This window comes from Dipodomys merriami, unplaced genomic scaffold (genome assembly GCF_024711535.1).
Source record: "Dipodomys merriami isolate MVZ:Mamm:240054 unplaced genomic scaffold, mDipMer1.0.p SCAF_1, whole genome shotgun sequence".
NCBI classification, from domain to species: Eukaryota; Metazoa; Chordata; class Mammalia; order Rodentia; family Heteromyidae; genus Dipodomys; species Dipodomys merriami.
This window is the reverse complement of record NW_027202270.1, coordinates 55556335-55582986: the sequence shown is the minus strand read 5'-3', so window position 1 is coordinate 55582986 and position 26652 is coordinate 55556335. Positions and strand designations below refer to the sequence as shown.

At 36.1% G+C, this 26652-nt stretch overlaps 1 protein-coding gene across 11 annotated transcripts in view; it reads left to right on the top strand.

The window, feature by feature from the left end:
• Nucleotides 1-26652, top strand: part of Pkp4 (plakophilin 4) — a 219247-nt gene that overhangs the window by 55174 nt on the left and 137421 nt on the right. For 9 of the 11 annotated variants that reach the window (XM_070022741.1, XM_070022736.1, XM_070022732.1 and 6 more), the window contains exon 2: nucleotides 16149-16285. In XM_070022741.1, the coding sequence (XP_069878842.1) occupies nucleotides 16154-16285 (132 nt within the window). In that variant the 5' untranslated portion in view covers nucleotides 16149-16153. Of the gene's footprint in view, nucleotides 1-16148; nucleotides 16286-16406; nucleotides 16504-26652 lie in introns of those variants that run through there. The other 2 variants (XM_070022754.1, XM_070022757.1) reach the window with 2 other exon arrangements.

The following is a 26652-nucleotide window of genomic DNA, read 5'->3' as shown; positions in this document are numbered from 1 at the left end:
TCCATATATGACTTGGGAAATAGCAGCAAATTGTGAAAGAGAGAAAGTTAGAAACTGCTGTGTGCCCTAGGCAATTCCTAATTTCGAGGACAATTCTAATGCAGGCTTGATTGTAGCTTATAATTGATATATAGATAGGAAATTAGTGCTGAGAGACCCAGCTGCATTCAAAGTAGCTGTAGTGACTCAGGAAGAAGAGCAAATTGTTGGAATAGAAAGTGAACAGATTGCCTTTTCAGTTTCTTTTTCTACCCCATCAAAGTGCCAGCTTGCTCCCATCTTCAGGAAACATTAAATTAAATGTCTTATTTGTCATGGTACCTCTGATGTTGAGGATTATCTGTGTTGCTGTGATTCTTGAGTTGTGAGCACACATACTTCCGTGTGGACAGATGGTACTTCTGACACAGGCTTTATAATCTCAGGAGAATGATGGGGCATCAAAGTGTTACACTTGTACTATCCCCTTAATTGGGAAAGAGCTTTGTGTAGTTGTGGAAACTTGCCTAATATGTGCTCTTTGTTCTGCCAAGTGTTCTAAATATTTACTAAATTGCTTTTCATTGTTGGTACTTCATTGGTGCATGTTCCACCCTTCAGAGTGCATTAGGTAGAGGTTCTCCAATGTTTAAGGAAACACCTGCCAGTAACTTCAAGTTACTTGAGTTGAAATGGCACAAAAATGTGTTAGGAACCTTCATATGTTAGACTCAAAATACTTTTGATTATGTCACATTAATTTAGATTTAATTATGAGTTTGTAATCAATTCAGTTTGATAGAGTGAAGTTTTCTTTGCACTCTGAATAAATGAAGTGTTAAGCAAACCAAATTACCAAAATTATAAGAGATGTAAACATAACTAAATCTTGCAGATATTTAACTAGCCTCTTAGAATTACCAAAATGCTGCATGTGCATGTGGGAGGCACGCACACACACGCACACGCGCATATGTGTGCACTGATCATGGGGCTTAAACTCAAGACCTGGGAGATGTCTCTGAGCTTTTTTTTTCCTCAAGGATATTGCTTTACCACTTTCTGCTTTCTTTTCTCTCCTCCCATCCTTCTGTCCTTCTGTCCTTTCATTCTTTTGTTCTTTCATTCTTTCTCTCTTAATTGGAGATAAGAGTTTCATAGAGCTTTCTGCCCAAGCTGGCTACAAACCACAATCCTCAGATCTTAGCCTCTTGAATAGCTAGGATGATAGGTATGAGCCACTGATGCCTGGCACAATGCTGCGTTTTAATCTGTGCGTTTAAATCAGGACACAGGGAATCTGTTTTTTTGTTTTTTTTTTGGCAGAAATAAAAAATTTCTTTAAAAGATGAAATAATGCAGTTCTTCATTTTTTTGCTTTCACTTGTCAGGTGCCATTTCCTTATGTTGAAACATAATCAAGACTTTGATAACAGCTTTCTGGATTGTTGCTAGAATTATAGCTCTGATTCACAGGGTCAGATTGAAAGTACTGTTTAGTTATTCACTCTGCAGGTGAGAATTTAGAAATACTAGTGTGACTTCATTGTGACATTGCTGTATTATCTCCTGGTAATGGAATGTAGCTTCCTTGACTTGTGGTTATTTTCCTAAATTCTTGCTTAAAGCTCTCACTTATAAAGAAACAAGTTGCCTAACTCAGAAGGTTAAAGATGAAATCTAATTCTTTCTGACATTTTTAGTGCCAACTAATGAACAAAAGGCTTCTTTAAGGAGGCAGGTTTTCAGTGCTTCTTTGTGTCTGACTATTAGCAATATAATATATTAACCATTTTTCTGTAAGTGCGGTGTTATTGTGCCAGTTTCAGCCTCTCAAATAGTAAATCCAGTTCTGTCAGCAAGCATTTTATTAAATGCTTCAGCACACATGTTAGACACCAACAAGAGGACGGGGATCATGGTCTCAATAAACTTAAATCTAAGTAGACAAGAGAATATTTTAAAGAGCAAAAACAAGTGGATGGAAATAAGCATTGTGTGTTGTTGAGACTTGAACTGGGTTGGGTGGATTGAAGGGGTGAGTCATCCAACCCCTCACCCCACTTAAAAATGGCAATTCTAGAATGCATGGAGAAGTGCTTTTGTGATCACAAGGAGAATACAAGTTATATGTATGTAGAAGGAAGAAATGATGGCAATCAACTTGGATTTATACTTGCCTGGGGACTTGGATAGGACAGTGAGAGCAGGGTTGGAGCTTAGAGTGCGATGGAGAGGAGGGGTAAGTCCACTTTCCCAGGCACTAGCAGCGGACTCAAGGCATGAGATGAGGGCTGTATTGAAGAAGTGTTATGAGCCAGTTGGGGACAAGTGAATGCACAGGGACACCTTCCAAATTGCTATTAAATTGTTGCTTCTGATTTCTCAACTACTGGACTTGATCTACCACTCTTCACCATTTTTTGGTTGTTGTTTCTTGTTCTTGTTTTGTTGGTTCTAGTCATTGAACATAGAACCTTGAACATATTAAGCACACAAGCTCCTGCTGAGCTCTACCCCTCGCCCTCTCCCAGGCCAATTTCTTTTCGAAAAGACTAGACAGTATAAGAGAAAACTGGGTGAGTCTGAGTCTGGTGAAGAAGAGGCCTCTAAGGAATGTGGGCCAGAAGGAATGTTTGAAGGTCTGTAAAACCATGTCAGAATTCTTTGAGACCTCATGACCAGTCAGCACAAAGATGTTTCCCAGGGCCTTTAAATCAGCACTCTTTATTTTTGTACATGTTGTATTATGTTGATCAAAAGAGTGCCTTGGGCTAATTTAAGATAGCAATTTTATTTGAATGCTCTAATTTACCAGAACTTCAAAACAGTCCTCTGTCTTTTGGAAGATATGAGTATATCGGAGAATTTGATTTATCTTTGAAAAATCTAATGTATTATTTATCTGATGAATTACATTTGTCCAGTTAACTGTGTCACTTGATTGAATTTCTTCCTGGCAAGCAGTAACAAATGTACTTATCAGAGAGAGACAGAGGCAGGAGTCCGCTAACCAACTATTAAATGGAAGATGTTTGAAAAGTAGTATTTTTCCTTTACTAGTTCTTTTTCTTTATCTTGTATGTGTGTGCACACACACACACACATGCATGCATGTACATATGCTGGGGCTTGAACTCAGGGCCTCACATTCTTGCTTTGCTTTTGTGTCCAAAGCTGATGCTCTTCTACTTGAGTCTACTATTCCACTAAACTGAAACATACAGCTTTCTCTATGATATAGCATTTAATTTTTACATTTGAGTTATTCACATGTAAACAGAAGCTAGTCATAAAAACATCTCCAACATACTCTGAAACTGTCCCTTTAGGTATTTAGTCATGTTCAGTTATAAATATGGGCAATATTATTACTAGCCAGTAAAGTATGGTTTAAGTATAATGTATCAGTAAATGTGGCATAAATTATAACTCAGTTTTTAATATTATGATGTACATTATCTGGAGAGGTTTTACTGGTTACTCAGTGCAATTTGAAGATGATTCTATACCTGTATTATATATGTGTGTGTTATATATTTATGCTCTTGAAGGTGACCAGACGCAAACAAATGAAATATTGAAATTTTAATGAAGACAAGCTTTAGTTTAAAGATGTGCAAAGCAGGAATGTTGTCCAAGTGGTTACTTTTTGTTGGGCGGGGTGGGGGTGGGGCGCCTGGTCTGGGGGCTTGGTCTGAGAACTGTTCCTTACCTTTTGTACTTAAGGCTAGTGTTCTACCACTTTGAACCACAACACCATTTTTGGCATTTTGGTAGTTAATTGGATGTAAGTCTCATGGACTTTCCTGTCAGGGCTGGTTTTTAACTGCAGTTTTCAGATTTCACACTCCTGAGTAGCTAGAATAACAGGTGTGAGCTTCCAATGCCTGGCTCTACGTGGTTTCTAATATATGTGAAATACCGAATCATGTTATTCTAGTTCTTAGTTTTGAAGTTGTTTGCAATGTCTACAATATTTAAATGCATTGCTATAGAAAAGTAAAATTGTTAAACAGATGATTGGACATAAGTGATACATAGGAGTTAAGATAACATCTTCAAAACATAATTTAAACAAGTGAATATTAAAAGAGAGGAGCTAATATGCTCACAGTGGCATTTTAATACATAAGCACCACACCACAAGGCCATGGTCAAGGTTCACCTTGCACAGTTGCTTATAAAACATCTTAGGTAGCTATGTCAAGTGGAACAGCTTCTCACTGAACAGCCATGGTGTGCCCGTGTGCATGGAACTCTGTGAGCTGAAGCCTTATACATTTTTGAATATTTAGCTGTTTTCAGCATGTGTGACTAATAGATGTATTACTCATATTGACTAACCTTTTCATTTGTAAGGATTTTGTGAAAACCTTTTCGTAAATTTCTCAATCTCAGCTGGATTTTTATCTTGGGAAAACACTAGTAGCAACACAGTCTTCCTCTCTGAAATCACACCATAGACCTTTGAAGACACTACAGACCTCAAGCTGTCTTCAGTTAGCGTTCTAGGATCTAGGAGTAATATATTAACCGGACACTGAGTCCTTAATTCAAAACTACAGTGTTCATTTAATCTAAGCATTAAGATCTTTCAGGTGATTTCTCTCTCCTCTCTCCTCTACTCTTCTCTCTTCTCTCTTCTTTCTCTTCTCTCTCCTCTCTTTCCTCTCCTTTCTCTCCTTCCTCCCCTTTCTCCTTACTCAGATAGGATACTAACCCAAGATTCCTTTTTGAGGGGCTTCTTCAAATCTAATGGTTCTTATGCCTGATGAATAACACCTATATTATAACTCTGGTCTGGATAGTGAGGCTAGAGTTTGACCTCAGGGCCTGTGCTTATTAGTCTGGTGTCTTAGCACTTGAGTCATATTTCCAAACCTACTTTTTGCCAGTTATTTTGGAGATGGAGTCTAGCAAACTTTTCTGCCCAGTCTAACCTCAAATTGTCGTACTCTAGATTTTAGCTTCCTGAGTAGCTAGAATTACAGACATGAGCCTCTGGGACCCAACTAGATTTATAGTTTGTAAAGTTCCTGAGGGGGATACGTTTATTGATACCTAGTTTGTTTTACATCCATATTCAATCATTCCTTGTTTTATTAACTACTTTAAAAATTTACTTCTCCTTGAAACTTCTTTTAGGTTTAAAGAGCAACTCCCTATGTGCCTGGGTGCAAAGCTGGTGGTAATACCTGAGTGCATCTTTGTGCTCTTCAATAATCATGTGGACAATGCAAGATGAGGGTTCTTCTGACTTGATGCAATTTAGTTTTCAATCTTCTTTTTGGGGAGTGCGGGGAAATTAGTCATGGAGCTTGAACTCCAGCCCTGGATGCTGGCCTTGAACTCTCTTGCTCAAGGCTAGCACCCTACCACTTTGAGCCATAACTCTACTCCTAGTTTTCTGTTGGTTAATTGGAGATAAGAGTCTCATGGACTTTTCTGCCTAGGCTGGCTTTGAACCATAATCCTCAGATCTCAGTCTCCTAAGTAGCTAGGATTACAGACTTGAGCTACCAGCACCTGGTGCTTTAATCTTTAACTCCTTTAAGGAATTATAACCATGTTACATTACCATGTTCTATAATTCTTTTCCACACCATTGACCCCCATCTTAGTCTGGTTTTGTTGTTGTTGTTGTCGTTGTCATCATCATCATCGTCAGTGTTGTTATTGTTGTGCCAGCACTGGGGCTCTAACTCAGGGCTTCACATTCTCACTTGTTTTTTTTTCTCTCCAGATGGGCATTCTACCCTTTATCTACAACTCCACTTCCATTTTAGTTTTGAAGATAGTAGGTAATCCTTCTCTTTCCCTGTCCTCATGCTTCCACTATCTTCTCACCCCCAGGTTTTGGTGGGGTTTTTTTTCCTGTTTTTTTCTTCTTTCTTTTCTTTTTTTCCCCACCATGATTCTAGTTGATTGACATTCTCTGAGCACAACACACTGAGGTTTTATGCTTCTGTTTTGTAGTGACTTTCATCTTCCCCAATGACCTTCCTTTCCCCTGAAAGCTGATCTTTCTTCTCCCTTCCACTGTGGTCACTTTTATGTTTTTTAACCATGATATTCATCATGCTATTTTAGTTGCTCTCCTTCCTGCTTGCCTGTGGACCCATAATGGTCATAAAACCTAACCTTGTCTGGTTTTTACCTTGTTTCAGTTTGTTTTGTGCTTCAACAGAAGAGACACTGAATACTTATATACTTTTGTTTCAGGCACTTTCCTAGGTGCTTGTGAATACGATGGTGATCCACATTAAATTAGTCTCTGCCCATACTGCACCAAGAATGTATTGTTGCGTGGTACAGAAAAATGAATGGGAAGTTACTGCTCAGCCCATCACTGGTTCTGTCTGTGTGTTTCAAAATTATAGATCTATCGATAATGGCTGGTGTTTTGTGCTTTCTTCAAAAAGTTGTTTGGAGATGTTACATGTGAAAATGCATTTGACTTTGTAAAACTAAAACAATAGCATCAAACATGCAGTCTAAAACAGCATGAGCTTGGAGGCATAGATGAGGCGGTAGGGCGTCTGCCAATGAGTGTGAAGTATCAGGTAGTGAGTTGAGTCCTGGTCTCCAATGGGGGAAACAAAAGGAAACAGTATGAAAAAGCTTGCTGAAGGCAGAGAAAACAAAGGATATTATTACAATTATTAATCTACAGTACATTTTTTTCTTTGATGCCTTTTTAAATTTTAATTTTATTGTCAAGGTTATAGTTATGTAAGGTAGTAGACATTTCATGTCTAACTTGTTACACCCTCCCTCATTTTTCTCCCTCTTTCCTTCCCCTCCAATCTTCCCCAAGTTGTACAGATCATTTCCAAGATATTGTCTTATGAGTATTGCTGTTGCATTGGTTCCCCCCATCCTTTGTCTCACCATTCTGTTGTTCCCATTCCCTGCCCTAATTCAGATAAATATATACATTACCCAGGGTACCGAAATCAAATACAATGACAACAATGATAGTTTTTGATCCCTTTTTTTGCCTAGTATTTTTTTTAATCCTAAAGAGATACTTGAAAAATTGTAAATTATTGAGTATATCAGTATTATTAAAAGATACCTTGATATATATATGTATATAAATGTGTGTGTATATATATTATATATATATGTATATATACACATTTTTTTGCTTGGATGATAGCCAGCTCATCCGTGGTAACCACCATGAATAGATTTTTTTCCTCCACATTTTTATTGGTGCTTATTAATTTTGCAGCAGAGAGTGAAGTGTCATTGTGATATTTCTATACATGCATATGGTATACTTTGATCGTATTTATCCCTGTGTTACTCTTTCTTTAAACATGTATCCAGTGTTTTCAAGGATATTCCAATTGAAAACTATCAGCTTTCTTTTTTGTATCTGTGTACTTTACAGATTAACATCTGTCCTAAACTGGATAAACCATTTAATATCCCAGATGGGGAGTTGATTTGCCAAAACAAAGTATCAGTGTGTACTGTACAACTAGATAATTCTATATGAATGTTCATGAAAAATGCATGGCCTAGAACAAGCTGATTTCTTTCTATTTTTTTTTTTGAAAGCCATTCAATTACAAGCTAAGTTTTCAAAAACCTAGTATTCGTTTACCAGCCAAAGACAATTTCATATTAAAGTTTGTTGGGAATCTTTACTGAAAATAGTTTAAACTCTTGTATATAAGTTTTTAAAAAGCACTTACATTTTTTGTTTTAATATATTGAATCACTCAAAAGCTAGAGCCAACTTTTAGTTGTGGAATAATATCTGTCTTAATTATATTTTGTTAACTAATGAAAACTATTACTGCATTGAAGAATTTTCCAAATATGCTACAAAAATGTTACAGGATGGTCCTTGAAAAGGTGGAAGCCGATGCCCCTGAGATAACAGCTCAGGGGCGGAACACTTGTCTAGCATGTGTGAGGTCCTAGATTTGGTTCCTAGTACAGGCAAAGTGTTTTGTTTGTTTTTAAATTAAGTTCTGACATTGAGATTTTGGCTTAAGATTATCAGGCTCATTTACTTCATGATTTCCCAGAGCCTTCATGAAGGTTCTGTACCAATACTTCTCAAACTTTCTGATCTCTGATGATAGAGATCATATTTGCATGAAAATTCTGGGGCAAGCCTCCATCTTACATGTCTTTCATGTTTCAAGCTACCATTGCAACTATTGGTGCCTACATCCCACTTTCAGTAACAAGATGCCAAAAGTTGCTCTACACTGTTTCCTAGCTTTACTACAATAGGAACTTCATTGTGAATTGTAAGGAATGAGCCAAGGAATCTTTTTTGAGAATTTTAAATTTTAAATTGAATCTTGAAGTTTACAAATAAATTAATTTTGACTTAATCTAAGAGCAATCACAATATTCCCATAAAACTGGGAAAATTGACAGGAATGAAGGAACTGGGAGAGATGGGGGAGAATAATGAAAGGTGACATTGATCAAGATATATTGTACTTACAAACTGGTTTGTTGAATCAGTTTATACAAGTACTTAAAGATATATATATATATATATTTAAACCCCAGCTTCTAGGTTAAGCATGCCTTTGAGCCCCTGGATTACATTCCTAGACACTGAATGACCATTTAACTAGTTCATATAGAACCGAAAGCCAGTGTCCGAGATAAAAAGACAGCTACTATTTAAGATAATGAGGTGTTGCTGGATTATATAGATTTTTATTTTTAATATACTATATAAATATTATTAAATACACAAGTCCTTAATTAGGCAGTTTACTTTGTTGCCTTTAGTAATTCACATATCAATGACTGTATTTTTAGATCCACATATTGCTGTACTAGTGATTTTGTTGTCTTTAATCTTGGCTAACAGTAACATTTGATGTAAAGAACTAATGATTGTAACAAATCTTTCATTTGAATAGATTGAAGTTTGATATGGCTTACCATGCCCTTAATTGCAAATTCTATAAAAACAACAGTCTAGGGAGGTTGTTTTTAGAACTCTATTGAACCTAAAGTCAATTTACTTAATAAAAATTTATACTTGTAAGTGGGCTTTTCCCAACTTGAGTCAGTCTGTTCTGCCAGGAATAGTGTTTCCATTTCTGCATATCTTGAGATTCTTCTGTGTGCTAGCTGTTAGTTCCTCCATTTTCCAAATCTGTATTTCATTGTACTTATTTGTTTGTATTGTTTTACAAAAGGCAACAAATTTGGTAGGATGTCAAACTCTAACCTGTCTGTATGGTTTAGGTAACTCCTACCCTGTATATCAGTATCTAATACAGTCAAATAAGCATAAGAAAATTCAGCATGTAAAATTTAAGTATCTTACTTAAAATAATGTAAGCTTCACTTTCTTTATCTCATCTTCTGTCTGGGTGGGCATATCAAATAGTGTCATTCATTCAATGGATGACAAGCCATCATAAATCTCAGTAGCTCAAACAACAGCAATTTTTTTTTTTCTGGCCATTCCTGCTCTTACCTGGGTTCACTCAAGTGGATATAGTCAGCTTGTGGGGCTTGATTTTCAGTTATTTTAAAATTAGTCTTACACTGTCTGAGTTCTTGGCCAGAATGGCTAGGATCCTTTTGAGTCTGGAGCTCCTTCACAGCATGGCAATCTCAGTTCAAGCGAATGGGCTGTGAGGCTATTTAGGATTTAAGTTTAGTGCTTCACAAGATCATATCCCTGCCATCTTGTTGTCCAAGTACATCACATGACCAGCTCTAGAGTGAGGGTGGCCCCTGCATGCTACCTCCTTCTGAGAGGATCTTCAAAGTCTTGTGTACCTAGTCACCTGTCCTATTTTAAGTTCTTCTCTCCTCAAGTTAAATCAGGACATGGGACCAACTCTACATTTGCCAGCTTTTTTCTCTCTCCTTGATACCAGATAGTAGCAAAATCTATTCCATTTCTAGTTTTTCTAAATTGTTTCACCGTGTTTCTAGTATCCTAGCTGTCTCTGTCATATTTTGAATTTGGTTGCAGAACTTCTAAGAAAGATTACTGAAGCAAATTCTAAGCCCTAATGTGTCCTAAAATGCCTTTATTTTGCCTTCAATTTCACTTGTAAGTTTGGGGAGTATTTGGAAGCAATTGATGTATCTACTATGATCAAGATAAGATCAGTTTCCAAATTGATTCGCCCCACTTCCCCCATTTCCATTTACACCTGAGACCCAGAGACTTCAACATATTTGTCTTGAGGTAGTTTGTTTCATTCATTTTATTATCTCATTTAAAATGATTCATATTTAGAGTTGAAGAATTTTCACCCCTCTTCTACTCTTCCCTTTCTCCCCATCTTCCTCCTTGTCCCCCTCATCCTTGTCTTGTTGATCATCCTGTTCTTGTCCCCCTAAAGTCTGATATCTCCTCATCTCTTGAGTCTGCAACTCTCCTCCCAAATATCCCAATCTCCAAAGTAGGGTGCTACCTGGTTTATGATATGATTTCCTCAGTTACTTTAAAATGGTTCTGCAGTCATTATGTTTCCAGGCACAACTCTGGATTTATTGTGATTGCCAGTTCTTATCTATTCATTATAGCTAGGAAGGATTTAAGTGTGTAACAAAAAAAAAAAAAAAAGGAGAGAACTGGAGAACCCAATCTCTTTTCAAAGAGATTCCCTTTTCTTTTTTCTTCTCATTGTCCCTCCCTAATCCCTCTCTTTTCCTTCTTGTTTTATGTCTTCTCCATTAGGAATAACATGCTGTGGAGAAGAGTTGGCAATGCCTAAGTGCTATCTATGTTTCTCAAGATATACTTTCTAGATTTATTAACAGTTCTGTGGTGCTCCCTGATTGTGATAGACATAGATCAACCCAGTGTAACACCCAGAAGCACATCACATACAACCAGAATGGCTGCATAGCAATGTAAACAGTGTTGACTCTGATGTTATTTATTAACTGTGGGTTTTATTTTCAAAAACATTATTGAATAGTATAGATCGCAACGTTTGTAACATAGGTCTGTGTTAATCTTTTTCCTTTTTTAAAAATGAGAAAAACTATAGAAGTGGGTTAAGAGAATATTTAAAATTAAGCATATTCGTGTCACCTATTCCTCCAAATCACATCCCCTCCCTCCCTGAAGAGCGGTCCCCTTATACCATTTTCTGGTGGTCTACTTGCTGTGTATTCATGTTTATACCCATATTCCTTTATAAATAGTTTATCTTGTCTGTTTTAAAACTTTGCACGAATGATATTCCACTTTATTTTTTTTAAACTTCTTTGATTCAACATTATGGTTGTGGGAATAGTCCTTTTATAGAGCTTTGGTTCGTATGTAGCTATAGGTGAAATACATTAGTGAATATTTCACATTATATTTATGCATTCCACTATTAGTGGCCACTTGAGATGTTTTCAATTTAGGGGTTTTACAAGAGTGCTCCTGTGTACATATCTGCATGTCCTTCCAGGAGTATACCTGGCACCCAGAGTGTCTCTACTTAATCAAGAATGGGATTACCTGGGTACAGGATTTGTTTATTGGCAGGTCTTCTAGACAATGACAAAATACATTCCAAAGTAATGGCACTGTTTACATAATTATCAGCAGCGTTATCAGTTACCATTGTCCCCCATTCTTGCCAGCATTTCAAGTTAAATGTTTGCTTTTATGATGCTTGTATATTGATATCTCCTAGAAGTGTTAATTTCTGTTTTTCTAGTTACTAGTAAGGTTGAAGACTTCCCTATTAGTCTTCTAGCCTTTTCTTGGAAAGTCTTTGTTCACATATTTTGTATATACACACACATCATATATCTCTATATATACCTATATAAAAAAAGTACTCTTTACAGAGACATATGCACATCCACGTATCTCCATAAATAAAAACATCTATTATGTATATATTATTCTCTACAATTGCCATGAGTTTAACATGTAGCTCCCTTTTATATAAATGCTTGTCAATAAATTTTTTTGGATGAGCTGCCTAATTAACAGATTAGTAATTACCTCTAATCCTCTAAATGGTTGCAGATTTTGTTATTGTTTCTATTGCCAGAAAATATTTTAACTGAAAATTTTATCTGGTGTTCTTTTTATCTAGACTAGATTCCATAAGACACTGAAGATATTTATTTATTTATTTTTCTTAATTTCCCCATACTGTATTTTATTCCATAATATTTATTCCAATTTCATTGTAAGTGAAACAAAGAAATTTTTCTTTGTTACATAATAATGCTCTTAGTATTTTTCTGGTTTTGCTACTAAAATACTTTATTCATTCTATGCTTATTCAGACTGCCTTTGCTTTCATACATTACTATATTTTAATATATGTCTTATTATAAGCTGATAGCTTTTGGGCAGTGATTCACTCATATTGCTCTTGGCTCTAAAGTAGCCACATTTTTTATGCCCAGCATGCTTTTGAGCTAACCTCAATACAGGAACCCACACTTATCCTGGTTTTTGTTTGTTTGTTTGTTTGTTTGTCTATTTTCTTAATGTCAGAGGCAGATCATTGATGCAGAATAAACTGTAGTTTTTGCACTTTAATTTTACTGTCTGGTGAATTCAATTATTGATGACTGTGGGCATACTCTGTACATACTTATTTCTGTTATGGCTAGAGTTTTTGGTTAGGATTTGGCCAAGTTCAGAACTCTGGCATTGCCCTGGGACCTATGTAGGTTGATATTTCATTTAGCTATATCTAGATAGTCACCACTTGCCCTTATTTCAGCCCCATTTTAATGTTAATTATCATATCATTGTGTGATTTATAATGTCCTATGTGCCTCACTACAGTTTAGACACACACTGTATTTCCCTGCTTACCCTGACAGAAATGGAAATTAGAACAACTTAACATGACCTTCCTTTTGTATGCTGCTTTTGGGTTTTACAAATGACGCTTTCTCCAAATCTCACCCAATATCTTGTCTAACTCTATAATTTAATGTGAGGAGGAATCTACCTTGTCTTTTTCTGAGTAGAACCATGACATTTCCCTCCTTTGATATTACTGGCAATCTTCCATTCTCTGTTCTTGAACCCCTAAAAAAATAACAGTCTGCTTATAACTTTTCTCAAGTCAGTCCCCAAAATGTGACCACTCAAATCAAGTAAATTGAGGTCATGAGAAAAATCACAAAGCCTAATTTCTCACTGTCTTTTGGCTTTTTTCCTTGCCACTTGGGAAGAGGACCTTTGTTATTACGAATATTTACCTGTGCACATTGTAGAAAGATGATTCTACCTCTTTTGACTGACTTAGCTTATTTCTTCCAATTTAATAAATGATCTACAGTTATAAGAACTACAAGAAATCTACTAAGGTAACCTTAGTAGGTTTGTAACTGGTCTTTGTGTTAGTTGCAGTATTTGGGGACTATAATAAAAATAAGAGTAGGTAAATGTCAACTGAAATGATACTTGAGTACTATTGTTCTCAGTCTTCACCCATTGAGTGTTTGTGAGCACCTATGATGTAACCGAGCCACTGAGAACTCAGAATTCAGCATTATTCCTGCCTATGAAATTTTCTTTTGCTGCATTTAATACTATTGTCATTTTCTGTACAAATGTTAGTGTTAATGTCATCATTTGTATCTTTCTATACTTTACCTTGGTCTGATTCAAGTTTTGCTGCATCATCTACTTGATGAGCCATAATGAGCCATAACTATCTCCTGCCTCCTCTATCTTCCCTTAAATAGTGTGGTACCTCCTATTTATAGTAAGAATAGGTAATTACTGATGTAAAGGTTTTCTGTTTCTCCTTTTCTCAAGTTGTCTTTGTTTACTGAATTTTTTCTTTTTTTCTTATCAAACATTAGTTGTTTCATGACATTTAATTTTTTTGGTTCTTGCAATTATTTGTTTCACTGTTGCATAGTAACATTTTTGTTCTTTGCAAACCATCTGCTAATGTTAAGGTGTGCCTTTCTTTTTTCAGCAGCATTGAATTCTTTACTTGCCTTAACTACTAAGACAGAATTTTTTAATTCTGTAAAGCATTATTTTCTTTGACAGAATTCATTTTGTCTTTAAGTAATTCATCTTGTCCCTAAATAAATGTAGGGGGAGATTTTGTCTAATTGATATTTTAAATGTGTTCTGTATGTCAGTAGCATACAACTATAGACATATACCATAAAATCATTTCATGTGTGTGTAAAGCAGTTAGGAAGCTATTTTTTATTTTATCAGTGAGGATCATGAGACTCAGAGGTTTCATCTTACCCCCACCCTGAAGCTCCTCCTTCCAGTCATACTTGAGAAGGCCCTCTGCAGACTAGATCCATTTTTACCTACTGTGCTATGTAGCTGGGAGGTAGAGAATTCACCTTTTAGAATGGGCATAAGAACATCATGGAGCTGATGGCATCTCTCATTGGGCCTATTGTCCATTTGTGCTTATTACTACAACACTAACAACCACCCTATAGACTAGAACCCAGTCATTCTCTACCAACCTGGAAGTTAGGAGAATTAAGACTAAGATGGGAATTCGGGTGCTGTGTATATCTTCCTTTTAAAAAAACTTAAATTGGGTTGGGAAGGTGGCTCAGTGGTAGAGTGCTTGCCTTGCATGCATGAGGCACTGAGTTCGATTCCTCAGCACCACAAAAGCAGAAAAAGCTGGAAGTGGTGCTGTGGCTCAAGTGGTGAAGTGTTAGCCTTAAGCTAAAGAGCTGAGGGACAGCACCCAGGCCCAGAGTTCAGGCCTCACAACTGACCCAAAACAAAACAAAAAATTAAATTGTTACAAAGGTGATGTACAGAGGGATTACAGTTACATAAGTCAGATAAAGAGTACATTTCATTTTTGGATAACATTACCTCTTCTCTCCCAGGTTTTCTCTCCCATCCCTACCCACAAGTTGTATAGTTCATTTCAACATAGTGTCTAGTGAGTGCCATGGCTGCCTTTGTTCACCCTTTGTCTCTCCATTTCTTTTTTTTTTTTATTTTATTTGAGAACATACTGTACAGAGGGGTTACAATTACATGGGCAGGATAATGCATACATTTCTTACCAATCATTGCAGCCTCCTCCTTTCATTTTCTTTTTTATTTACAGTTTAGGATATTGTAATCACATAATTTTGTAATTTTGTAATCAAATGCTGATACTGAAATTTGAATGAAGGGGAAAAATCCCCAGATTAAATATAGATCTATATATTTGATCTATATTTGATCAGGTAGCTGATAAGAAATTGAGATAACATCCCAACATGATATTTTGGAAAAACTATGAAGACTGTTGTGGAAAATATTCATGATCTGTATGAGTATATGAAAAATACATGTGAACAAATATGGTCTTCTGGCATTCTAGGTTTTGGTGGGATTTGCCAAATGACTGAAATGAGATGGTGGAAAGAGGTTAACCTCATTTATATATTCATTTATTCATCAGTGATTAATTGAGCATCTTTTACCTATGCCAGCATTAGGCTAGTCTCAGAATGTTAAGGAGAGGCACTCTATCTCCTGCTAAGAACCATTCTGCTACAGTCTGAGTAACTGAAAAGAAGTATCTCTTTTTCAACACCTTTTCCCTAGCTATTGCCATCTTTAGATAATTAGATTCTTCTAAGGAAAGCAAGTCAGCCATAAGACTCCTCCAAGGTTATCTGCATTGCACATTATTAAGGCATTGTATTAACATTTCATACTTGTATTTATTTATTTTCAAGGTTTTCTTGAGTTTTGCATCCTTTTTTTTCTGTTGTGTACATATATATATAAATATATATATCTGTTCTGTAATTCTGTCAATGTTTATGTATGTGTGTGCATACTTTAAAAATTGACACTGTAGCAACCTACAATGTATATTATTTAACTACCTGATAATTTCATCATATTTACTTACTGTGTTGTGTTTCTTTAGGAAATTCAGTCATTAAACTGGATTCTGACATCTTACTTTCCTTAGTGCATTTTTAATTAAGAAATCTCCCAACCCTTTCAGGTCATTTTGTAGGATGATGATCTTTCAATGTTGTGTTAGTCTTTATTATAATTTTCATTTAGTTTTTATAATACTAGCTATAATTTTGGCCCTATATATTACCTTCCAGAAATGGATGCACTAAAGGAGTTGTGATGTAGAAATCCACTGTAGTTCTTAGGAGCCATCAGTCCCTGTAGGCACCCTGGAGAAAGTGTTAACCCTTTGCCTGCTTGATTGCAGGAGGAATGCCCGCTCCTGAGCAGGCGGCATTGGTGGAGGAGGGACAAACACAGACCCACCAGGAAGCTGCCTCCACTGGCCCAGGCATGGAACCCGAGACCACAGCCACCACTATTCTAGCTTCCGTGAAGGAACAGGTACATCCTCTTATTGAAATTTGCAATGAATTATTTCTTCAATGCCTTTAAAAAATTAATCTTTGGATGTGTTTTCAATTTGTTTAACGTCCTTGACACCTTCACGTTTTCTAATTATAAGGTGTTTACATCCCTGAGTACATTGGGATGACTGGCATGTAGAGCCGCTCCAGGTGCCGGTCAGAATCGGATCATGCAGGATACTTGTGCGGCTGCAAGTAAGGACAAAATCGATGGTGATTGGTGTCTCTGTCTCCCCCACATCGCAGAGTGTGTGCATGCGCGCCAAGCTTTGTGAAGCATATTTCACAGTGCCCACTTTCCTATCGGGACTCTGTCCACCTTCGATATCTTTAGCATTTTAACATAGCTCTTAGGGTTGTCTCTGTGGTTTTCAGGTAAAAAGCTGTAATTTGTATGTTTGTCTGAATCCAAGCATATTCATTTTGTGAGCTGATGTTCTAAAACTTGTCAGACTGTGCCAGTTTGCTTCAATGTCATGTTCATGTTTATTTTTTAAGGCACTAATACACAATTTATAAATATATGTATATATATATATATATTTTAGACTAAAGTAGCCTTCCAAATTAGGTCTTAACTATAGGGCTTAGAGAGACTGATTCTGGAATTTTCTTTTGAATTAAAAGCAAATTTAAAACTCTAGGAATTGTTTTCTGTACCTCCCTCAAAAAATATTACATCCTCCATGAAGGTCACTCTGCTGAAATTATTTGAATATTCATTTTGAAAAATTTTTTATTAGTATTAAGTGGCTGTACAAAGAGGTTACAATTCCATTTGTTAGTTTACTAGTACAGTGCATATTGGGTAATACAACTCCTTTCATTCTCCCCCTTTTTAAAATACCTTATAATTAAGCCAGACATGTTTTTAATCTCAAGAAATAAGCTAAATATTATATATTTTTAAGAATGTTCTTAAATCATTGTCAGCACCTCTAATGACTAATGATAACAGAATGAAGAAATAATTTGCCATGATTTAAACTAGGCAATGAACAATTCATGTGGCATGAACAGTTGCTCCATACCTATAATGTGTATAGACACAAGAGCTGGGCTAAGAAAAATAATTTCACAACTTATCCTAGTAGCAATTTGTCAAAACATTTTCTATGCCTCAATGAAAATTTTAAAATATTTCACAAAGTGGGACATTAAGACACAGGACAATAAAACAGCTATTGCTGTTAGCAAAGGGGAAAAGTGGCACTTCTCATAGCAATAAGTGGCTGGGAGGTGAGAAGACTGACCCACTGGGCACTTGGCATTTATTGTGTTCTGGTGAAGCATGGTGGTAAATTGGTCAGAATGCCCAAACTGGCCTAGAACTAGAAAGTATGTGCAGCAAACATAGCAAGGGAACCTTCATATTTACAACTACAAATGCTTGTTGTGAGTTGTGGCATTAGAATTCTTTGATGACTTTAGATTCCTTCACAATTTTTCTTCTGGAAATAGTGTGTATTGTTATATGGGAAAATTTTCAAAGGTAGCAGCAAAATATAGTAGTTTATTAAAAGAACTGATATATCTCCCAGGTAATTTAGTTAGTAGGAGGCTATATTCTAGTCTTAGCTTTTTCTGTTTTGAGGAATTTGAATCCATCAATACACATCTAATATATTTGATGTTAAATACTAGTTAGAGTAACATTTTTAGCTTACATGTTACAGTCAAATTGAATGATTGCTGTTGAGATTATTAAGTATCCAAAGAGCACTATTCCTAGATAGGATGCATAATTACTTTAAAAAATAATATTCTTCATTTCCACGCCCTGTTCTTCATTTTGGAGTGGTGGTATCAGCTCTCCTGGTTGTAAGATGCAGACTGGTCTGGTAGCACCAGGGTCTCTGGTAGGGTGTAACATCAGAGAAGACCAAAGGGGACCCATCCTGACTTTTCTGCTTATTCTATGATCTCAAGATTTTTAAAGTAGTTTGTTTCTCAGTTTCCTCCTTTTTAAAACTAGGTAACAAGGGTCACAGAGGACACATGTAAAATGCTTGTAACAGTAGTTTGCATCTGGTCAGGGCTAATACGACTATTGTCACCCTCTTCCCTATATTGAAAAAAAAGGCTGTTGTCCAGAGGGGCTGGTGGCTCTACTTTGACATACATGTAAGAGATTCAGTGAGACTTGTTTTGAACATGGATGTCAGAAGACGAAACATTTTGAATATCGAACATCTGTGCTGTGGCCATATTTTACTTAGGCATAGCACTAAACTTTTCAAACCTCCACCTTATTGGCCTCACAAATGAGAACAGTTCTATGTGTATATTATGAGAAATAAAACATGTGAAAATTAGTTTTATCAACATAATTCCTTGCAACCTCAAATATACTGTCAAAGCACTTAAAGAACTGCAGAATAAGATCTTTTTAACATGCATCTGAATTTTGAGAGGAAAAGTTTTGAAGTACATCCAAACAACTAATAAATCTCACATGCACTCTTGGGCAATTCATAAGGCGTAGCAAGGAGGGAAATGGCAAGCAACTGAAAGCAGTCTTCTTAACAATCTGTAGTCAGTTAAATATGTACATTGTTGTTCGGTTGTTATTAAAACAATGAAATATTTCCCCACTGGTCAGGCTTTCCACAGGGCCTTCCCTTGCTAGCAGCTGTTCCTGATGTTTGGCATATTGTTGTATCCACATTCTCTTTCTTTTATGAAATAGTAGCTTCTTACCTTGATGTGAGTCACAGAGCTATACCTAAGCATGTACAGAAAAGGTTCACGCTCTTTGGCTGATAGAGTCCCCTTATGCTAGAAGCATGCCTCAGGAATTAGAGTAGGTCTGCCTAACAAGCACGAAGTCCTGAGTTCAAATTCTGAAACTGTCCACTTCACTTTCACTTCTGTACATAGTCTGTGCTGTGACTCAATCCTATTCTGTTTTGGATTTGCTATCTGTTTTGGATTTTGCTATCTATGTACAGAGCCATGTTTTAAAATATATGTTAAGCTTGCAATAATGAATGTTCAAGGGGGAATGGATGAGTTAATGCTCATCAATACAGATAGACTTTTAATCTGCAATTTTTTTTTTTTAACATAGAGTGGACCTTGAAACCATAGTCACAATAACTTTGGGAGGAAGAGTCTAAGAAACATCACCTACATAATTTATTATGCATGTGTACATTCTAGTTCTTACAGTGGTTTAAATTGCATGATACCCATAATGATCCAGAAATTACATCCAGTCTTTGCAAGTAAAATTTTATTTTATATCAATGCCCAAATATTGACAAGAATATTATCTGTCCTATTTGCCCAAATTGGTGGGCATCAAGTGCATGGAATAAAAGGATGTGGTTACTTTGGTGATATCTACCAATGTCATGTATATGAGGTCATGTGGGTAACTGCTAGAGAAATGTTAAGTATCATGCTTCCTGAGATATTAAAACAACCCATAGTTTGACTTGAATGTGAAGTTACAGGAAGTTTGAGTTGAACTCTACCCATGTGTTAGTTATAATCAGGGCGATCATTGACAGATTCTGCTGTTTAATTCTCCTGCTAATAAGAATCCTGGAGTCCAAGATGAATACATTTAAAGGAGAAGTGGCCTGTTTTGTATTCCTGATAGTTTTCAGATATTTGGCAAACTTGACAGTGTTGAATGACTAGCTTAATGTCTTATGTGTGGTAATTAGATGAAGTATGCCCAAAGGTAGCGCTCACAAAAGACTGCCTCCTTCTGTGGACTGTAGACTAAATTGGTTGATTGATTACACAGATTGGCCACAGATGAATGGGAATTTGATAAGACATTCCTCATCCCATACAACTAGGTTGGGTCAGAGTGCTCACTTCACAAGCACATGGAAACAATGAGCAGGGCAATACCATTTGGCACAGAGCACACTAGTTTTGTGACTGATAAAGTATCATCTTTTGGTTTTAAAAATGCTCTGTAAAAGAGAACCACATTGTCAATCGTGAATAGTGTTACCCAATGCATTTATTTCACTCACTATAGGATGCATGGTGATTTGTGTTCATATATTCAGTATTTATTAGACTCTTTTATCTTGTATTGTAAAGTTCCTTGATTAATTGGGATATCTATTTGAACCTGGCCATGTTTTTAAGGGGCTCTAACTTCCATTCCATCATTTATCCACATTCTTTTACTTTTGGTTGGTGATTTAAGAAACTTGGAGTTCAGTCAATGCCAATCCAGATGGCATGAAATGGTAAGCAAAGAATCAGTTTGGTTAAACATGCTAAAATTTTGTGCATTCCTTTTAGTGAGACCACAAATTAGGTGCTGTGTATACTTTTTGTTGTTGTTGTTGCCTTTGATGGGTAACAATTATAGTGTTCGCTGTCTGTGGGGCTCTCAAAGAGGACCCCTTTTTCCAGGCACCTGTGGCTGACTGAAATCTGTAGATGGTGGTTAAAGTCAGCCTGGGCAGAAGAGTCTTATCTCTAATTAACCATCAAATAAACAGAAATGGAGCTGGGCAGAAGAGTGTTATCTCTAATTAACCATCAAATAAACAGAAATGGAGTTGTCTGTGGCTCAAGTGGAAGAGCACTAGCCTTCATCAAAAAAGCTTGGGGATAGAATCTAAGCTCTGAGTTCAAGTCCCAGGTTGGGTATGTGAGATAGAGAAAGACAGACAGACTGAGACAGAGAGAGACACACACATACACAAAGAGACAGAGACAGAGAGAGACTGACTTTCAATATAGTATTTGTTTTCTTTTGTGGAGATTAACATTTCTCCCTCCACTGTATTCATACTAACTTAAGTGATACTTAAATATGAAAGAGTGAAATGAGAAATCAGAGTTGATTAATTTGTGAAGATTAAAACAAGGAAATTTGGAGCCCAACTGTGTCCTATTGATATTACTTCTTTTTTACATGGACATGTTAGCTTCAGTAATTATACACCCTTCCTGTATGGCAGGATGCCCAGAACTGAACAAGTTCCAGTACAATTATTTACTTTATTCCTCTGAAACTGAAACAACTCAACTGTTAGGCACCTGCCTTTACAGCTTCCTCTTATTCAGCCCTGAGTTTATTTACAAGGAAATCATCCTTTTAACACACTTCAGCTACAAACAGAAGACAATTTTTAAAAATTTTAGTTGTAAACATAGTTTATGGTTGAGCTAAAAGCACTAAAAATGCAATTACCAATGCCTTTTATTTCAGTTCTTAGTATCAGAGATAACTTTATTATGCTTTTTCTTTTGATAAATAAACTATCCTAGGAGTTGTAATTATTATCTAACTGATAGTGAAGTCTTCTATGCATGAGAGTCTTCATGAAACACAGGTAAGACTGAATCTTCTCTTAGTGATTTCTGTGGGGTGACCAGATTTTATTTTACTCCCTATTAATATTGTAGAAGTGAGGTTCAAAATAAGGTCAAGTAGTAAAGCTCTTTGTGACATACTTTGGTTTGAATTCAGGAATTTTGAACTCTCATACCTTGGATCCAAAGAAGTCATTCCTCTTAAGGTGCTTGAAAAATCAAAATGTAATATATTTTCCTATATATTAATGATGCAATGACTCCTTTGCCTTGGGTATCTATGATTAAAGAAAAAGCTACCAAGACAGCCAGCATCAGGCATTGAGTTTTTCCATCTGCCCATATTTTCTCAAAATCATATGACTTCTTAGCAGAGTTTTCCGGTGTAACATGATCTCAGTTATATGTCCAGACTAAAACAGTATTTGTCCTATTTGATTTAGTTAGGAACATCTTCTTAAGTGTATTGAGACTGCAAGGTTTTCTGGAAGAGTTCTTAAATTATTGGAATTTGAGCAGACTCCATCTGGCTGATCACCTGTAGTGGATGTGTAGTAGGTGCCTCCAGATACTTATTAACTAAATGCACACTATCCTCCTATACATAGCTTAGCCTTGTTGTCTCGTTAATTAAAAATACTTGCTAAAGCCTATTGTGAGCAAAAGCTCTTTGTGCAGGAAAGGAGTGGCTGGTAAGGTGACATAAGGCTGACCATTTTCACATAGTTTTTATTCTCAGAAGATTGCACAGGGAAAAGCCATATTGTGTATTTCATTGTGGAGCAAGTGACACCTGACTATTAATTGAATCACAAGATCTAAGGACATGAACTATTGCCTCTTTTGTATTTAATCATGCTATCTCTTGTATTATATTATGCCAGTTGGAGGTTGATTTGTTAGCTTATATGTTTTCACCTTAAAATTACCATTGAATTAACATTAACTTCCATTTACACTTTAGGGTAATAGAATATTTTTCCTTTGTTAATATTTTAAGTCAGCCCTGACTTTGCATGTTTGAAATTTTAATTTCCTTTCCAGTTGAATAACCCAGTTCACAGTTCTTTCAGGGTTAAGCTATTCCTTTATGAATAAATTATTCCTCTGAATATGAAAACTGTATGTTCTTACATTTTGGTTGGTAAAATTAAATGGACAACAGGACCAGTCAACACTGAATTCTCTCTTCTGGATGATAATTTTCCTTATGGAATTATTTCTGGGGAGAGATAGTACAGAAACATACTTTTCCCTTGAAGTATAACCCTAATGTTCCTCCATAGCTGACACAAAACTTGAATTTTCTGATGCTTATCTTCATGATTAAGTGCTCCTAATTTCTGAATAGCCATTTTTGTTACTTTGCAGAAATGAGTCATCTGTTCATCTGTTATATTTTATGATTATATTATTTTCAGTGTAATCAGGTCTACTGATTACAGCAAGCAATTCACATTAAGATTATTTTGTTATGGAAATTTCTGAGAAAAATAATTTAAAATGTAAAATCTTTGCAAGTAGTTCAGATGAATGTGTGTATTAACTTATAGAATCCTAAAATATTTTATGCACTCAAACCTTAATAATTCAGGGGTTACACTTATAGAAACAATCTGTAAACAAATTTTGGCATGAAGCAAATTATCTTCTATATAATCATATTTGAAATAATGAAAATAGCAATCAAATAGGAAGACAGTGTACTTAGAGTTGTTATCTCTTTGGCTCTTGAAAGAACACTTAATTTTCCCTCAGTAATTGGAGTTCCAGTTATTTCAGTGTGTCTAATATTAAACTAGCACTTTCATGTGTAGAGGTTTACATACTAAGTCTCCTACAAAGCAGCATGATATCACTAACATTTTTATCATGTAGCATCGCCCATACTACTAACTCTGTGTCTCATTTGCCCATTTTCTCAAAGTCATTCTTAGAGCCTAAATCAAGATCAGGGTTCTTTTCCATGCCTACAGTTTTCTAATGAATGGTTATAGAAGAATTAACTCTGACTATTTTGTCCATATTTGAAATTTTTGCATTTTAATCCTTTAAAAAAATTATATATGCTGGTACTGAAGGTTGAGCTCAGAGCCTTGCATTTTTGCTTCTTTTTTATTCAAGGTGATGCTTTACCACTTGAAACACAAGCTCCACTTCTACCTTTTTTTGCTGGTTAATTGGAGACAAGTGTCTCTCAGACCTATCCTTCTAGGCTGGCTTTGACTACGGGCTTCAACCTCCTGCATAGTTAGGATCACAGGAGTGAACCAGACTTTATTATTCCTTTCTAAATACTGATTCTTCACAGAGTTGATAAGACTTCTCTTTCCAACAATACTATAAATTTTGTTATTGTTTTTGAAAGTAACTCCTTTGCTCAAGCGTGGAGTAAATTAGCATATCCTTTTCCATTACAGATGTTTCTTGTTTGAAGGCTATGACTGTTGAGAGGAAAAGCTTGAGTTTTCCCATTTGTTCTTTAATAATATTTTGTTAAATGTACATAATGTAAACTCTTAGCAGCAGGATCTTGATTTTTCTTTCAATTAGCAAAGAATAAGGAAAAAGGACATTCCTTTTTAGCATATAGTTTTATTGTTATTAAGATGTTGTATAGAGTGGTTACAATTTCATAAGTCGCGTAATGAGTACATTTCTTTTTTTCCCCCTTTACTTTCCCCCAGTTTCTCCCTCCCATTCCTGACTACAATTTACATAGCTCATTTTCTACATGGTGTTTACTAAATAACCCAATTACATTTCACCTTTCCTCTCTCCTTTTCTGTGCCCTCCTCAAAGAGAATATTTTTATTAAATTATTATGTGAACTATTTTATTGATTGCTGATCTTAGCTTTGTTCTCAGCTGATTGATAAGATTTGAACGCCTATAGAAAAGAATATGAAATGTATGCTTATAGTTGTGTGTTCTGAACAGAATGCTGTGATTCTCAGCTTATTTGATCTGTACTACACACTGGGGCAAGCTTTCTTTATTGATGTGAATCTATTTATCAGGTTGAATAGCTTTTATAAAATAAAATGCCTCAGCTTTTGATAATGTTTTGCTTTTCCTTTTAAAAGTCAGTGAGGACTTAATTAAGAAAAGGGAAAATAAGAAGACACATATCCTGCAACAAGTACTCTTGCACTGTTAGAAGACTTGGAACGCTTTCCTTTCAGTCTAAAACTAGAATGGTCAGCGGCTCTTCAATGCCAGTGTGTTGCTGCGATAACACAGGCCCCATGTTTCCCTTGTGACACCTCGCTGCTCCCCACCACCAATGCTGCTTTTATTGTTACTGCAAGAAACACAGAACTTAGAAACTTATAGTTTGGCATTAGCGTCAGTGATCTCTGTGGAATAATAGATCCAGTGGGCTCTTTACATTGTGCCGGGCATTGTGTTTAACACTTTCCCTGTAGGATTCCGTATATTAGCACAACTTGTTGAGTTAATGTATTGAAAACTATGCTCTTGGAGCCATGGAGCATCTGAGCCCAATTGTCCCTAATTTCTACACTTGATGGGAAAAATGTAGTCCTGAACAGTGCAATATCTTTTCAATAAATTATATTTATCCTTAAATTAGCCAGAAGTCTTTCTATTGCTCATAACTAAAAAATGTTAAATTATGCAAATAGATCTCATTATTGCTATTTATAGATAGAGAAACTTGATGTTCAGAGAAACTGAAATATTTGCCCAAGCTTACCTAGTTAATAAGTAGGGAGTCTGGGATTTATAACCAAACATTCATACTTTGGATATGTATACAAAGCAATTATACCCTGAAGTGCATTTGTTAGAGAAAAGTGTATATGGAAAAAATTGAATCATTGGTGATAACGAGCATATTTGAGAAATTGTCCTGGGAAATTAGGGAAAGAAGTGCTACTAGACATAGTGGAAGCCTCAGAAAGGAGATTTAATGGAAATGTGGGTTTTCCTGAGAAGGATTTTAGAGTATTTAGAACCGAATCAATAATTAAGTATAGTTTCAAAACAACTTTACTGAGCAGAAAATAAAGCCCTTGGCACATTGATCTAAAGAGGTCATGATATAATAAGCAGTACCTATGGAAATGAGACTTGTCTAGGAATTGCAGACTTATGCGCGTTATTCAGGAGGCTGAGGATCACAGATGGAGGCCATCTCCAAAATAAACAGCACAAAGCAGGGCTGAAAGCGAAGGTGACAGGTGATGTGATAGAGATCAGCTGACCAAGTAAGCTGAACAACTGTGAGCTTCAGAGTTTAAAACTACAGTACCAGCAAAATACACATATACATACATACATGTATACATACATAAACAGAAGATATTCTTGTTATATTTACTCTTGTTCCCTGTGACCCTCTTTTTGTTGTTGGTGGTGGTGGTGGTTGTCATCGTGGGGCTTGAACTCTGGGCCTAAGTGCTGTCCCTGAGCTCTTCAGCTCAAGGCTAACACTCTACCTCTTGAGCCACAGTGCCACTTCCAGTTTTCTCATGAACTTTCCTGCCCAAGCTGGCTTTGAACTGTAATCCTCAGATCTCGGTCTCCTGAGTAGCCAGGTTTACAGGCGTGAGTCACCAGCGCCTGGCCTGCTACCCTTTTTGATACTTAACATGTACTCCTTTTAGAAATTAAACTCATTTCTCAACAATGAGAAATTCATGGCATGCAATTACCTAAACCAGAAACCAGTGATTATTGGGAGTCACCAGTTAGATTCTTTAGTTACTCCCTTTCCCGTTTCTTGTAGCCCTCAAGCTACATAGTCCTAACTATAGTTTAGATTGCTTTGTTACTCTGTTTGGAATATTGTTCTGATTATTGGGATTTTGTTCAGAATATTGTTCTGGTCTTCACGATAGTGTCTAAAGTATTGGAAATGGAGCTGTGGCTTAAAGTGATAGAGTGCTGGCCTTGAGCAAATGAGCTCAGGGTCAGCACCCAGTCCCTGAGTTCAAGCCCCATGACTGACCAAAAATAAAAAAGTAAAAAAGAATAAAGTATCTAGCTATTATACACTATTTTGGGAGGAGTGACAGTGCAAAG